Raw genomic sequence first — 17,451 nt, 5'->3', positions numbered from 1 at the left:
AGGATATCTAAGGAGAGAAACGTAAGATGATTCCGTAAGATATGCAGCCAAACTTCTCGGACATGTCAGATTAGCTGAGGGCTCCGCGTTAAAATTCTGTTAGAATAAAGTCCACTTAGAGCTAACTGATGAAAAGAGATTATCCTCCATTTGCGCTCGTGAAACTTGATTAACCGAGAGTCGTTACTCCCTGTCGTCAAATAATTATAATTCGTAACAAAATTTCATCGAGTTCGCGAATCCCCCGAATAGGGAATTCACAAAGGGAGAAAAAAAAATACCCCGGCACGGGAACACCGGTTTAGGCATTCGGTACACGATAACCGCGGATAACGGGATAGGCCGAACGCTGAAAAAAAAAGGATCGCCGATTGCGATTGTTTATGCAAACCGCCGGAGCGGAACAACGCGCGACGGAATTTATCGCGGTCGCTAAAAAAAAAGAAAAAAGAGAAAAGCGTACGCGCGCGCGCGCGCGCGATCTCGGAATATCGAGTTCCGTAAATCGCGAGAGGGGGAGAGAACCACGTCGCTGCCAGCGGCGGGGTTCGCGCGACGCCGGGGCACACCCGAGGGGGGACCAACGACGTGGGGAGCGGGTCCTTCCGGGAGGACGCGCGCGAATATTTCGGGGTCGCGCGCGGGCGCGTCCCCCCGTGCGGGCGCGGCGCGCATTCTGGCGCGGCTCCGGTGCATAAATTTCAGACGTGCCGGCTATGGTTTATACCGGCGGGATTAAATAACTTGACCCGCCAGCAACATATCACGGCCGTGTACGGCACGCGCGTCGACTCGCGCCGCCCTCCTCCCCCGCACACGTACACAGACGAGCGTGTCCGCCCGCCAACACCGACGCGATCGCGATGCACCCGCGCAATTCCGCCCTTAGCCCCCCCCCCCACCCCCCACGTGCGTAGCGATTTTTGTTTATTCATACGGCGCCCCGCGCGATTATCTCCATTATCGCTGTTATCACCGCGTCTTTCTGTCATTAACGATATTAACGATCTGTCGTAATGAGCTATCAATATTAATGTTAATAACGGCGCTAAACCGTGCTGATTAATAAAATAGTGTAATTAGCGCGATTCCAGCGCTTTCGAACAGCTCGCTGTGTGCGTAAGGAGAGAACGATACGCAGTTCGTTTTATTAAACTCCGCTCTCTCACTCCGTAGAAAAGTTTCTGCTCGAGAAATGTAAATGCCGACTCTTACTGCAGTTGTTTCTCCACGTAGAACGATCATGTTGTTCACGTTACCGTTTGAGTAACAGCGACGAAGTTTGCTCGCGCGATTCAAGCAACGTGATCGGTTATCAATAATTTGCAGAATGCGCCCCGCGTTTAAGCGCCAGGCTCGGCGGTAAGAAACGGGTCCGGGGTATCTCGGACCACTTCCGGCGGAATGTCCGGCTTCGTAGTTTGATTAACCAAGATTGGCAAAGCGTGCGGCAAGTGCCGAACTAACCCCTACCGATACCTGGGTGAAAGCCGAGCCCAGGCCCCAATAAGGTGAATCAAGTTTGTCAACTTTGATCTAAGGCACTTTCAAGGGACCGAGCACAAGAGATACACGCGTGTTACGTTACCGGGGTCGTGAGCGGGCCAGGATGAAAGAGAGTGCAATGACCCGGCAACTTTCGGCCCTGTTTAACCAGTAGATTATAATTACCGCTGACGAATTAGGTTTCGATGTTCAGGCGAAGGATGAGCGGAGCGCGGAACGAGGGATGACGAGGAAACCCGGTGAACTCGATAAGATATACAACCGAAATTGAATCTCTCGCATGGAGACATGTAAATCTAACGACGTATTTAAGCGCTTTGGAAATCTGCGCGTGTAAGAGTTTATTGGCTGGAGAATTAAGCTGAAAAATCATAACGGTCGAGAAAATAGCGAAATTTCAGTGTTTTTCGAAAAAAAAAATTAGGAATTACAATTACATCGCGTAGAATTAACGCCTTGAAACCTGTAATTGCGTCTACGTCTGCTGGGCCATCGATTTGTATCGATTTTTATAACTTAGGCGACGTTAATTCTTCTTGCGCGGTTGATTTCACGTTTAATCTCAAAGTTTGCTTCGTTTAACATGGTATAAAATTAAGTTGATAAATTCTGATTAGAATAAAATAAGACTGCAATTTTGAAAATTATATCTGAACTTTATATTACTTTTTCTCAATCTAACAATTTAATGTAACAATAAACTCAAGAAATCTTTCGCAATAAACTAAAAAATTTTAAATCATTTAGACACTAACATTCTGTCTTGCCTCTTATCTCATTTATTCCTTCGAATTGTGATTTCACGTCAGAGCCTTATGAATTTTATTGTTCAAGAAATGTATTTAAATAATTATATCGCGATGCTAATATTATCATCGATTTTTTTTAATAACTAGAAATGACAAAACGAACGCTTCGCGCGCGCACTTTGTTCTTGAGCATTGTGTATTTTTAAGAATTTGTATATATGCAAAGAAGGTACTGTATGCGCAACATCAATTTAAAATAAAAGGTAATTTATAACTCACTGATACGATTTGCAATAACAGAGCTGTACATCGTTAACTATATACGTCAAACTGTAAAAATAAAAAATATATATGATTATTATAGAATAATTATGCAAATCCAAATTATTTTATTAAATATATTTTATATTTTATATTTTTCATAATAGGTATTTATTGAAATAATTATAGAACACTAAAAAAAGTCTTCCTTTTAAATGTAAACTCACAAAATTTTACACTTTCGTTTTGTAACACTTATTCGAATCCTCGTTCGAATCATTTGAATAAATAAACCAAAAGCAGAGAACAAATGCCTTATTTTGCACAAGTAGCAAATAATATAAAAATGTAAAACACTCACCTCACGTTTGCTGTGCCGTTGCCCGATGCCTCCCGGACCTCCTCCTCCTCTCAGATTTCCTTGTTGCACTTGCACAACACTCACTCGCGAAAATCATCGATCGCGCGAAATTTCGGGCACTCCCGTACGCGATGTGAAATACCGCGAAACGCACGAAATATTATTAACAAACATCGCGTGACTCTCTATCGTACAAATTACTCAAACTAACAACTTGAATTTTTGATTCGGATTAATCGAGACCACTTTCAACTACATTTACATAATGTAACGACGCGCGGTAAGCGCGTGCGATATAAACGTGTGCAAATCAATAGCGTTTTATCCCCACATTTATCGCGATCGCGTCTTGGAAATCGATAACGCGAAAATAATACGGCACACGGAGCGACTCTCGACGCTGCCTGCCGGCACGACGTTCGGCGAGCGAATGATTGCGCAGCGACCTTCAGGTACACGATGGCACGCAAAAACGTCGTACGTCACCGCGCCGAGTGAAAAACAACAAAAAAACGTTGAGAATTCGTTGGCCCGCTTAATCGTCGTACGATACCGCGCCGAGTGAAAAACAACAAAAAAACGTTGAGAATTCGTTGGCCTGCCTACGCAATGGAAAATTCCGTACTTAATATTTTATTGTACATTACTTTGTTCTGTGACTGTTGCTACGTTTGACGTATTATTCCGCGGACTTATTGGTATTGATTAAATTAACGATTAATTCTGTTCAATCGAGAAAGTGTTTCGAAACAAAAATCGTTGTTACTTAAATTCTAATTGCTGAAATTAGAGATTTTACCTCAATAGTTGAGGCATACAAATGTTATATTGCTAAATTGCAAATCTTCATTTATTATGGGCAAGAATTATCGAATTATTTACTTTAATAATAATATAAATTGGTATTAAACACTTTATTGGAAATAGCATTGCGCGCGCGGTTTGGTGTTAATTTATATTTATTCATGATTTTCTTCACACATTAAGATTTTTCTCATGTGAAGAAGACGTAATCTGACGTTAACACTCTGTCAAAATACATATTACACGATCTCCGCAGTGACAGCTACTCGCAGTACAAAGCCAAGCGAGAAAATCAGCATCGCGGAACAGAGTTAATAATTAAACGTCTTATATACCTTTTTAAAAAGAAGATTAGTTATATCATTGTATCTCATTAGAAGAATAAGAATTTCTCTTTCTTCTTCACTCAACTAAACATTTAACTTTAACTTCATTTTCTTTAACTTCTTGTTTAGTCTCTGACTTTCTTTAAGTATAGTTTTGCACAACTGTCAAAATTCACATGCGAGCTGAAACATGACACGAATCTAAAAGAGAAGTGAAGCATATCGCACTTCGAGAAAACCAATCGGCTTCGCAGAAAAGAGGTATCGACTGTTTGATATTAACGACATTCAAGCCGGTAATATCTCTTTTTTAGAAAGGGAATATCTTATCGATACTAAAACTAATTTCTCACTCTCTTCTCAATGCTCAACCCGAAGATCTTGCCGGTATAGAATACTTGGCGAAGAAATGCCAGAAGTAATAATGGCTGGATTAAGAAAGACAATTCTTTTCTCTGAAAATTGCTGTTTTTACTTTTCACCCACAAGACGTGAAATACTTTCTATCCCATTTACGCGCGACACGAGTGTGAATTTTCTATAAATCTTCCAACAATTCGTTCACTATGAAATTACTATTCCGTTGCATAATATGACACCAAAATGCGCCGGTAAATGGCTAAACCGATCAATAATGCGTCGATAACAATTACCTCTATTCTGTGAGCTTTGAATGTATGTATTCTTGTATGCACAATAGATCAACGGATGGTTACGCATGTTCCAGACTGGTTTAAACATTTGCATTAATCTGCCCTAGCCTATCTATTTTGGTGCATATAATATTAATATGTGCACACAATGCATCTGTGAGATGTTGCATTTAACGGCGACTATATTCACGGATCCATTATCTCGGATTAAAATAAAAGATAATACGACATTCACCGATATACGATGCGCAACGCCGGAGTTGTAATTACATTACAACGGCATCGCGGTTTGCAAAATGCAAATATAAAATTCAAATTTAAAGCGCTCAAAATAATAAATACTCGGAGAAATATCGCGCACGTCGGCACTTTTTATTCGTCTGCACTCTGCTGTATTCGTCGAGTCAATATTCACCGAAATTCACCGCGTAATTATATGTATGCAGTTTGCGAGTTCGTTTCCTTAAGCTTTTATAAGCATGATAAATAAGCTTTTTTTTGTAATTTGCATCATAGAAATATATTATATGACTCGAGTAAACTCGATGAAATAGATATGTAATTAAACGAGAGATACCAATAATATATAAATAAATTACTCGCCTCATGGTTACTCTATTCGACCATCCAAGTCTTTTCTCCGATGTTAAAATACACGAAATATTTTTTATAAACGGCATATATGTTGCGGTAAATATGTTCCACTGTTTGAATCATTCATGGCAATTCATATGTTACCTGAAAAATGACAAATTACACCAAAAACCGACGGAAGATTCACAGGGCGATGCGAGATGTGTTCGAAATCTAACGTTTTAAAGAAGTGATTACTGTCTGTGAAAAGCCGCCACGGAATGAAATTAATTTCTAATTCCCGTTACTCGTTGCCTCGATTCTCACTTCGAATGGACGAATGTCGCATGAAATATCCGTTTTAGTAAACAGCCGTCGCCTTGATACGCTTATGAATCGTTAATTGCCGAATCAATTAATCACGCGGGCTGATACCAATTATTCACCGGTGATTACGTTTCGAGACACAGTAATATGTAACGATACACGAAATCTCTCGGTCCGAGCGTCGAATAGCGCGACTTGTGTGCGCAACGGCGCGCTGTGTGCAAGCGCAGGAAAGAAAAACGAATATTAATTGTAAGGCCGTGTGTTTGCTAATGTTGCATGCATGCCCCGAAATATTTGATGCTTCATAAAATAATTTCGCGCTCGATATAATCTATTCTTTGCATTCCAAATTAATTGCGATGAATAGACCATTGTTGCATATTAAATTCTGCATTTATGCGAAGAATAAAATTTACTTCTCGATAAAAAAAAAGAGTATTTGCGTAAATGAATTCATTATCTTGTACAGAACTTTTGTATCCTGAGAGAAAAAAATTATGTGATTTAAATGAATCGTGAGAAATCATTTTTCAGTTTAATAAAGCAAGAAAATGCAATTTCGTCGTTGCGAAAAATCTGGCGACGCAATTTTATCCTTGATTTATTAGAACCTTGCAATTTTTCGTTTTATTCATGATACGAAAATTTGAAAGAAAAAAATGATATATTATTTTTATATCCTGAAAGCAAATAAATCATTTAATTTCTATTTTCAAAGTATTAAACGAAAATAAAGTTTACTTTTTAAAGTAACATGAAATTTGATAGCAGATTCGCTAGGCTTTTAATAAAATAGCTAATTAACTACTTAAATTTTTACTAAAAAAGCTAAAATAATATACGAGTACGTATAACACAAAATAAACTTTATTGTCGGTAATAAACTTGTTAACAACAGCTGATTGTTACAATGTTATTTGTAATTCCAGTGCATAAAAAAATCAGCAAAAGATATAATGCAAAACCGTAATAACGTCCATATTTTTGTGTTATAATTTTCTAATCTAATCAGTATCCTTATACAATTTTTACATGATACTATTATATCACATAATTGTTAAACAATTTGAATATGCATTGTTCGGAACATTTTAAATTTTACTCCATACACATTGATGTGTAGAAAATTAAAATAAAAAATGGTAGCAACCTATAAGAGAGTATACAAAATCCAAATTTACTGATTAAATTCTTAAAAGGGAATGCGAAATGTTCGCTCTCACTCTTTCATAAGAAATAAACTCTGCTGAGAGAATAACATATTAAAGAAATGCAATATTGAAGGAACCGTAGGATCAAAGCTAATTTATGCCTTTTTTACGAGCGCTTGTAAGTTACGAAATAATATACACAAAATAGGATCTCTCTTTTTTTCTCTCTCTCTTCCCCTAGATTTTCTCGATTGCTAGAAATTGTCAGGGTCTTCATTTTATTTATATATCTTAGCGGAATTACAATCGACATGCTGATTTAGAATTTCTTCATTCGTGTAGTCGCGCCTTGCTTTGTCCGCCGGCAGCTAGGACAAACCTTTGCTCAATTAATTAGCAGTAATTGCAATTTAGTCGACGAACGTGGAAACAAGGACAGAGCTGGAAGTTTCCGTCGGTGTATTCGTGGCATTCGCTCGTAGTCAGATATTATTCGACTGCAAGAGAGCGTACACAGGTACACCGAGAATTACCAGTTGCTGCAATAAAATTAATCCTTTATTCGCGCGCAAAGATAAACTTACACAATCCATCATTGCGAAATGCACGTCCTTCGCGATTAAATTCGGAAAATTTGCGCGGATACTACAAACTTTTATTTACGTGACTTGCAATGAAACATTTGTGTCACGTTAAATTCAGTTCTTAGCAACGAATCGTGTTTAATGCATTTCACCCTCATCGGCGAGAAAAACGTGAAGATGTTAGAATAATGGGTAATAGAATAAACTTCGTAATCCGTTATCCAGTCGTGTTGAATTTCGTTACGTGCCACGGAAACGAAACCGTAAATCACCCTGAGACGTCCTCGATTGATGGAAGATATGCAGAAGCTATTAAGTTTCTCGTCGCAAATAAATTGATTCCCAAGCGAAATTATTATTTTATCGTCGATAAGTCCTTTGTCGAGGAGGATTCAGTATCCGGTAAGGCGGCATTACAGCGACAAGCGAAAAGACTGAAGGGACAATTTCTTCCCCTTCATAAGCTGCCTCTCGCGGGCCGCCAATCCCGTTTTTATTATGACTCGATCGTCCGTACCTTCCGTAAACCATGGGCGCTTCGCAATATGAGCGGCGTCGTTTCCTCGACAAATGCGGGAGATTCCCATGACGACGGCGACCGGAATGAAATCTTTATAGCTTATCGAACTGAGCGATATCCGGCTTCGATCGCCACGTCCTAAAGGGGAAGTTACTTGTAATCGATAGTCAATTCCCGATATTCCCAACCACGAAAAGCTCCTACGGGCGTTATGAACCGTTTTTTTAAGTTGTAACAAACTCGTCGATCGCAGGCATATATTTGCCAATTAAGGCCAATAATTTCAATAATCATCGAGGATATGCCTAGCGACTGTCGATCGCTGGAAACGTTAGGCCCCTTGATCGTCTAACGTGTCACCGGCAGTCAGCGGTGACCAGCACAAACGTGCCCAATAACCGTTAGATTATCCTCGTAGCAGTGATCGATACTGACAGCGTTATTGGGTACCTACTCCTCACTTTTCCGGACAGTGCTGTAATTGATGCGCTAGTCAATTAATATAACATGTACATGACTGCGCATTCTGATTAGACTCGAGATCCTAATCCCGCCTAGGTTTCGACTTGGCGGCTAATTTAGCTTCGATCTAATTCGCGTCGCCCTTTCCACCCGTGAAACCGTAGAAAGATTTGCATGAAAGACCGCTGGGGGTCGATCAGTCGGTCGTACGGCCAATTCGATTCCGAGGATGCTGCGTTATGACGGGGGGTTGAGCTGGTCCCGTTATTGCGTTTCTTAACTGCGGATATTCGAGATGCACGACGGCGGGCCATTGTCATGATACAGCGCGTACGGGCGACGCGATGCTCCGAATCCTTGAACATGTCCCGCGGTCACGTCTTACTTACTAGTTTGGCAATTTTATCCGCTCCTGGTCGCTGCGCTTCAGCTCGTCGCTGTGTGCGGAGTGAAACTACTCGTAATTGAGAACTTCGCGCAAGGAATAATACAGATGTACTTTAAAGTGGGTCTGAGATAATACAATTTATAACAGTTAATATAAACCTTATTTAAACAATTAATCAAATGCATGAGGCTCTGATGTGAAAACAAAAGGAATAAAGGAATAAGAGCCAAGACGGGGGACGTTAGTGTCTAAATAATTTTAATTTAAAGTCTATTGCGAAAAGTTACCTCGGCCAGGGTTTGAACGTGGATCTAAATCTTATTTCCTCGTTTATTAGAGAAAACTCTAAATTTGTCTTAAATTCGATAAATATTTTGTTAATTAGAGAAGGCGCCCATTTTGGGCTAGATCTAGGTAGTCTAATAACATCTTTCACGCGACTTTTGTATACAGTTTTTCCAACTCGATATTTTTGCGCATCGCTAATTAGGATATCTGAAAAATGATTGAAGACAATACATTGAAATTCGGTTGAGAAAGGCGCAGTGGGTCAATTATTATTGAAAGGAAAAACTATTTAACTTTGCCGCCGTACATGTCATTTTCAAAACTGTCTCAACAGTCAATCGTCATGAGGAAGAAGAGGCATTGAACTTTCCAATATATTTTTTTCAATATCACCGTAGCGATACATGTGGACTGTATATGTGATTGTTCCAGGACTTTCCTTGGGCGGCGGCTTGATCGTTCTGGCGTCAGCATTGTCGGACGCATCACTAGAACTACCAGGGAAATACAGTTTGCCGTCAACGGCCGGCATGCAAATGGACGATAACGGTCTACCTCAGTACCATTACGGCTGGTGCCTGCAGCTCTCGGGATTAGCGCTGATGCTGGCGGAAGTGGCGGCCGTTTTAACGATGTCCGGTTACATGGCGCGGTTCTCCACGGTTGAGGAGATGGTGAAGTTGTCGATTAAAACTCTCGCCGCGGATCGGCTCGCGCGGTTTTAGTTAGGAATCCACTTGGACCCCATTAGAGCCCCGCTAAACCGATGAAACAACATCCTCCCCCCGAGATCGCGCAAGTGGATTCCTAGCTTCATCGTCGTCTGTTTCGCAGTCGTGTCTCGTACGGTCAGGGGATATTCATGCGGTCTCTGCTTTCCTTTTTAGGTGAGGGTCATGGTCCCGGGAGCCGAGAGGAAGCTGAGGGAGCAGAGAGGGTTCAGCTCGGAGTATCTCGTGAGGGCGCATCAGAAATCACCGGGGCCGCCGCAGGCCCGACCCTTCGGTCAGCCAACCAAAAGTGGGTGAACTTATCGCTAAAGAGGGTGTCCCGCGTATGTGTGATGATGCGGCATACCCGTACATTTACGTAATTGCAAGGATCGAGGGATCCGTAGAGATCCTACGGTCGGAGGGTATGCCAGGATCTTGAAATCCGAGGAAAAAATCCGAATGATCTGTAAAAAAATTACAAAAATCTCCGAAGTGCTGCGGGACACCCTGTAAAATAATAAACGCCCTTTCTCATGCCCTGGAGGAAAGTAAGCCCGCACTTCTGTGTCCTAGCGCCTCAAAAAATAGTCGAAGAAGGAACTTCGTTGCTCTGCAAGTCGGCGCCCGATATCTGCGCGTCGAATCCACAGGCCATCAGTTACGTCGATAAGGCAGACCTGTCGCACGTCTTACCGGTCTACCCGGACGGCAAGAGCATCGACCCGCGGTACAACAACTTCGATAAGTCTGAGGGCAACGTTATAGATTCCCGACTGAGCGGCTTCACCGACAAAGAAGGCTTCATCGACACCCGGATTCTGTCCGACTCCAGGCAGAACATGATCGCCTTTACGGATAACAAGGAGCCCGACCAGGAGCAGCGGTACACCGAGTTCCCCGCGAGAAACACCGATCAGAATATCGTAGATTCCAGACTGAGCGGTTTCGTCGACAAGGAGGGCCTTCTCGATTCTAGGCTGAGCGGCTACGCCGATAAGAATGAATCTTTGCTAGATACCCCGTTCGGTTATGACACTAGATTCAACAGTCTGGCCGGACAGACCGTCCCGATTACGCTGAAGAACCAGAACGCCTCGGTATCGGCCATTCAGTCGCAGTACATTTATCAGAACTTTGGGACGATACACTCGGGCATTCTCAAAGTATCGGAGCCGGGCACCAGCTCCAGTTCCAATTCCAGTCAACGTAGCATGACCCTGCAGAATCCGAAGCGGAAGTCGCAGATCGCTCAGAATACTTTCAGCACGATGGAATGCGAGAAGAGAAAGCGAGCGTCCGGGCTAACCGGCAAGGCGGGCTTTTATACCGGCAGCGCTGTATGACCACCACCACCGCCTCCAACCCCGAGGTAACTCCCAGAAGAGGACACCCCACTGTAGCCGGAGCTCAGTACGACTTTCGAATTGGGTTGGAGGATATCACTGATCGCGCGCAAGGGGAGAGACAAAAAGAATGGGATTTTTTACCAGCTACAGATAACTCTGCCACATTTACTAACAATGCGCTTGCCGACATGCGGTACATAAACCAAACATGCGTTCTTATCGACTATCGGTGTTACAGGTTCCTACTATGGATCTTGAGAAGATATCATATGGACAATGCCAAAATCATACGATTATACCGTGATGATGCGTTAATTTAAAGCGATATCGAAATAGTTGGATTCATAGTAGAATCTTTAAAAGTACAATTCGTGCAAGAAAATAAATGCGAACGTAATTTTACATAACTGCCAATGACCTTGCGAACAATTTATTAAATTAATTAAATAACAGATGAAAATGATGAACGATTCAGATTACTCTCTCGTCATTTTATATAATGAAAAAGTAAGATAATGTCCGTCACTCGCTGTTAAGACTTTAACTTTAACATCGTAATCGCGTTTCAGCTGCATAACCAATTGAACAAAGCTGTAAGGTGAAATATTAATATAGTCAATATGTTGTAATATAATTGGTGGTTGATATACTCAAGATAAGTCGGGCGCAACTTTCGTACTTTCATTTAATATTAAGTGTACCGCGAAAATCCCGGTTAATCAAATCAAGTGTAATGGTTTGTGATTATGGATTTCTCCGATTTTTCTTTCAGTGATGTACACGCTCTAATTGTATCACTAATCGAGGACATATCAGAAATAAAAGCGTTTCCGTTGTTTATGCTACGATTACTCGAAAGTTTTTTATTTTTACCTCTAACTTTACTGGCTTTGAATTCCTTCTACAATTGGAATAGACAGCAGATGGTTTGTGCGCCCACATAAAAAAAGAATAATACATACATCAATATGCTGTACGTAGTTGAGTGTAATAAAATATTTCTTTTCTACTCACGTTGTTTTTCTCCCCTTTACTCTATTCACATACATCCCAGATAGCACAAAGTATCCAAAAAGAATTCTTTTTGAATTTTCGAATTATAAAATGAGTCATTTTCCATCGCACATTTCTGTGCTCAAAGCACTCTTATGAGTTCAATAAGAACTTACTTCTATCATCAATTCTGAATTCGTTTAGGGATGTAAATGGAATTTCTTAGAATTCGCACCGGAATTCTTTTGCAGTTCATTTTGAACAGATTATGTTAATTTAAAAAGAATTTATAAGAATAAAACTTTTTGAGTTTGTAACAATCACCTGTGTTATTTGGGATATATTAACTATTCGATGCGCAGGATAAGAAACAAACATTCATTAACATTGCCCTAGTAGCACAGTGCATTGGCTAAACATTGGCGTAAGACAACCAAATATTGGGGCAATGTTTAACCAATATTTGGTCAATGCACTGTGCTACTTATAGGGTGGTCTTCTTTTAATAAACACTATTTTTCAAAGAAAACAACAGAAGGAGCGGGACCAATTTTAATTGTTATTTTTCGAGAGCAACAAGTTAGAAACAATTTCTTATGCCGTTGTCATTTCCTTTCCGTTTACGTATATGTATATGTACAAGGTTTCACTAACTTGGCCTTCCTTTAGATTTTAGAATACCCTTTTTTAGAAAAAAGATTTTATGTTAAATCCCCTTTATAAGCTTTGTAAATCGTGTCAAAATTTAAGATAGAATTTTATTTATATAATAATTTTATGTGCCATATAAAGTAAAAAAATTGGAAAAATATCAATACATGCATGTATTAAAATAAATGGTATATGGGCATGGGTGGAAATCTATTTTTAGAAAGCTTTAAATACCTTTTTTTAAATATTTGTAAATTATAAATTCATGGATTTATAGTCGGAGAGCAAATTTAGAGAGAAAGAAAATCGACCGATGGTACTACGCAGGAAGCTTGATGTAAATGCAATTGCAATTTCGGTTCAAAGGTGGCACCGTTCTAACACAAAATTCTGTTTAACTCGAAGATAAACCGGATAGATGGCGAAATAGTGTTCACATTAACAACCGCTGCTTCTAATGTTTAATTAACGCCGCATAATTGGCCGGCCAATTAGCGCACGCCGTTTAATATTAATCTGCAATTTGAATTCATTTCAATGCGTTTAAAATTTATTGAATACATAATTAACGCGGCGTGTTGCGAATGCAGATGCGGGCGTATGATGAGAATCGCTCGGTTTATCGTAGCGCGATTTTGAGAAATCCAAAACGCAGAACGACGCCGGTCGCGTATCATCTGCAAAATCTGTGTCGCTCGTGTCGAATATGTTGCGATAACTTTGAACCACGAAGCAGCGTTAGCGAAGCCGGCGAGAAGCCGGCGATTTTTCAAACGCGGCATGAAATTTTCAATGGAAGCGAATTAAACCGCGATGGAAAAGTTAATTTCCTCATTTCCGGCGACGCTTCCCTTCCGGCGGCATCGGTGGAATCGGCTGGAAGAGGGAACACAGAGTCGCTCATCTCTGTCATTTACCTCGCTACCTCGCAAACCTACCTAACCCACCCCCCGCCCCACCCGGAAATATCCCGCCGACCCCTTCCCGCAATCTCGCACCCTCGAAACGAGCCACCTTCCCCTCGGCCGCTCTAGCCGTCTCGCTCTAATCCAATTAAAAACGTCGGATCGCGCGAAACAGCGGCGCATCGACCACGAGAATTTTAATTGATGTTACAGGTACGAGGGAGGGCGGCTACCCCCGGGGAAGGGATCGTTATTGCATGCTCGCGAGAAAGAGATGCATGCCAAGATTTTGTTCCATTATAACGCCACAACATTTATTGCCACAACTTATTTCATCTCATTTGCGTCTCATTTTACACAACGGTGTGGCGCAAAACATAGAAATAAAATTAAATAAAAATCTTTCCGCGTCGCGACGCGCCGTGTCGTGTCGGATACGCCGGAAAATGCAAAACGAAACAAAATAGATTGCTAATGAAGAAATCCGTTTCAAAAAATGTCGGCGAATTCGAGATTTAACTCGTTAAAATTTTTCCCCCCTATGCTCCGCGGAAGAAAAACTAGCTTTTAATATATTTTATATATTTAATAAACGATAGTAGATTTCGTATTTGGCGAAAAAGTCTGTCGCGCTGAAAATACAATGATGAAGTACAACGTATAATTATTAACATTTTGTTTCGCGCTCGCGGCGAAATGATATCACGAGGCGTTGAACGTCACCCGCGCGCCGAGGAAAATCTGCGATCGTTCTCGCAATTCTTTCTGGAGAATCGACCGGCGAAGAACGCCGGGCTTTTTGCGTGTCCGACACAAGCGCCAATCGGAATACTCCAAGTTCTTCCGCGCGAAAGTCACAGACGGGGGTGAAATCTAAGGGTGAATAACCCCCGAGGATAAAGCTCGGAAGATGGACTTGGAAAAAATCGGACTCCGTTCCGCAAATGGAGACGTTTTCACGCCATTCTCTCGACCGTTCTCGTGGGAAGGCGCGGACCTTATTTTTTTCTCCACCCTTGTCCCGTTTTGACCCGTAACACCCCGTCGCTGCTCTCCCTGTCCGGCCTCGGCGGTTTATCACGTCCGTGAAAGCTCGTAAGCCCGTCGCGTCCGGGGAAAGTTTGGCTCCCTCCTTCGAGTTGGGGAAAAGTTTACCCGAAATCCAAGAATTGTCAAATAAATTTCATTAACTTGCGCTTTGTATCGAAGCGTCGGCTCACCCGCGACGAGATGCCGCAGAAACGAAAATCGCGGACAAGAATAAATTATACGCTAAATAAAAACAGAGAAGAGCCCAGGGGGGAGGAAGAGAGAAAATGGCGGGCCAGACAGCCCGCGGGCGGCCAGGACTCGCTGCCAAATGAAATTATCCTTTGGAAGCAGAGGCGATCTCGAGGGTTAATTTCGCGAGACAGGGTTGTCTCGCCTCCTGCCGTCCCCGCCTGCTGCATCGGTATCACTACGACCGGCCTCCGGCTGACCATAATTTAATACATAATATGCCCCCTCCGACTCCTGATAAGAGTGAATTTCACGTCGACTCGGGAGCATACGCAGATTGCCAGAGTTTATAAATATCAGCTGATAACAATAATTTACTATTTTTGGCAGTACGGCTTATTAACATTTAAAAAGTACAGCGATGGACAGAATGGCTGCGACACTTTTTTTTTTAATGAGTTTAGAAACGTGCACTTAGATTCAGGTTTTTGTTTCGAAATATATTCTCTGAGAAAAATTTTACTCGAGAAATAGATCGAAAACGCTTGAAATGGTTTCAAAATGGCCATCCAGTAAAATATTCCTCGGAGAAGAAGATTTTGGAACGTAATCCTGAATTTGAATACACGTTCCTGAACTCGCTAAAAAAAAGTTCTCGTTCTACGTATCTCTACGTTCTCGAAGGAACACTTTATTTGAGAAATAGATTGAAGGCATTCAAAATGGTTTCGGAATTGAGTAAAATATTCCTCGGAGAAGAAGATTTTGGAATATAACCTGAAAACAATATCGCAACCATTCTGTCCATTACTGTACGTTTTCTTTAATGAGTTTAGAAACGCGCATGTAAATTCAGGTTTACGTTCCAAGACATTTTGTCAAAGAAAACTGTTACTTGAGAAATAGATTGAAAAAAAAATCGCAACCATTAAATTCTATCACTGTACACGGAGCGCCGTGAAGTTTGCAATTTTCTTTATTTATAAGATTCTTCGATTTTTAAGCGCTACAAGTGCCATAATAATTACGAAGATGACAAAAAATGATATTAATCGTAATAAACTAAGAACAGTATCAACAATGTGAGAAAGAGTTTATACCGGCAGGAGCGATTTAATCTTCAGCCCATTTGTTACAACCGAATGCAATGATTGGCTGATTCTATCTCCCGGTCTCTTTTTCGTCAATCTTTTGTTACCTTGTTTAATAACTCGTGATGAATGTACCTCGCCTCCACTTTGTTTCACGTTCTCCAAGGAAAAGAATCCCCCGGGTACCCCCGCGCGATATCTTTATTCTTTCTTCCCGCTTCAATCCCGTCAGAAATTAAAACGATAAATCCGGCGTAGCCGCCGGCTGAAATATACGACGCCGACGTCGCCGAATGAATTACGACATTGTCGCGACGATGACAAAATTCGATGGTAGGAATTATTGTTTCAATGGACGGAGCTTTTCGAAAAATTATTACGAATTTATTCAAATTTAAATTCTTCCCTGGAAAGCTTGAGCAACAAGTCCGAGGGACAAGTGTGAAGGAAGTTCTAAAGATTGCAGGAAACTAAATAAGTAAATTGAGGATCCGAGGATCCAGAGAACGTGGAGAGCCAAAGAATCTGAACTTCCTCGATTTAAAAAATTACCAGCTATAGAAGAGCTAGAAGATCCGGAGATTTTGAAGAAAAAATATGCAAGAATTTGCCGATTCAAAATTGCAGTATAAGCAGAAAATCTAAAATCCTCAGATCTCTACGAACCCGACGAATGTTTAATAACTTAACAAAAATGAGACGTTATTAAACCGGACCATCGTCGATGCAATTAAAACGTTCAGTTTACTGCCGAAGCCTATTAATTTCAACGTGAACTCGAGAGAAAATTGTGATTGTCCCTCTTCACCCTCTCTCGCGCCTCGAACTCTAAATCTCGGAACGGTGATCCATCCATCTCGTTCCTCTCGCAAAAATACGCGTCGGGATCGGGGTTGCCGTGGTGCAATTGGCACTTTAATCTGTATTCAATGACCGACGCGCAGTACGGAGCGAACTTTTTACGGGGGGATTTGGCGCGGCGCGCGGAACGATCGCTCGTATCGGCCGTTTGCGGCGCGAAAACGCCGCGTTCCGGTTCGTGCGCGTGGAACAAGTTCGAGAGGCCGGCGTTCGCCACGGTTGCCATGGCGACCGGGGCTGTCTAAATCCGCGAAGCACCCTTCGCCCGCGGGGACGGCGCGGGGGAGGACGACGGGAGCGCGAGGGAAGAGCGAGGGGAAGGGCTGCCCGAGCGGGGAGGGGTGACAATGGGGCCGCTAAGTCTGGAGATTTGCAGGGAGCACGCCGGTTGGTCGGTTCATTGTTTCAACGCCAGCTCTCCCGTTGGAAAACGTATCGCCTGGTCTCACCGTCGCGGGAAAAACTCCGCCGACGCGAAACTTACGCGGAGACGAACGACCGGCGTCGACGGCGAATATAAATCGCGACATCGGCTCGCGATAACCGCTCCAGCTACCCTAAGTTATTCGGCTTTCGCGAGGGAAGTGTATATACGCCGGAAGGGGGAGGACGTTGCGAATCTTCAATAAGAAATACTGAAAAATTTGTACGAGTAGTCGAGCAATTTCACTTTTGAGAGAAACGAGAGAAATGAAAAAGGACTACCAAATTGTT

The 17,451-nt window shown here is 41.8% G+C and overlaps 1 protein-coding gene across 1 annotated transcript in view; it reads left to right on the top strand.

The window, feature by feature from the left end:
• LOC105566016 overlaps positions 1 to 11,861 on the top strand; it is a 131,403-nt gene extending 119,542 nt beyond the window's left edge. Inside the window, exons 5-7 of the mRNA XM_012019688.1 lie at positions 9,389 to 9,630; positions 9,844 to 9,976; positions 10,243 to 11,861. Of these exons, the coding sequence (XP_011875078.1) occupies positions 9,389 to 9,630; positions 9,844 to 9,976; positions 10,243 to 11,012 (1,145 nt within the window). The 3' untranslated portion in view covers positions 11,013 to 11,861. The remainder of the gene's footprint in view (positions 1 to 9,388; positions 9,631 to 9,843; positions 9,977 to 10,242) is intronic.
• The last annotated feature ends 5,590 nt before the right edge of the window (positions 11,862 to 17,451 follow it).

Source organism: Vollenhovia emeryi, unplaced genomic scaffold (genome assembly GCF_000949405.1).
Source record: "Vollenhovia emeryi isolate VEMERY1.0 unplaced genomic scaffold, V.emery_V1.0 DF939147.1, whole genome shotgun sequence".
Lineage (NCBI taxonomy): Eukaryota > Metazoa > Arthropoda > Insecta > Hymenoptera > Formicidae > Vollenhovia > Vollenhovia emeryi.
Note: the sequence above shows the minus strand (reverse complement) of the source record. Positions and strands in the feature narration are given on the sequence as shown.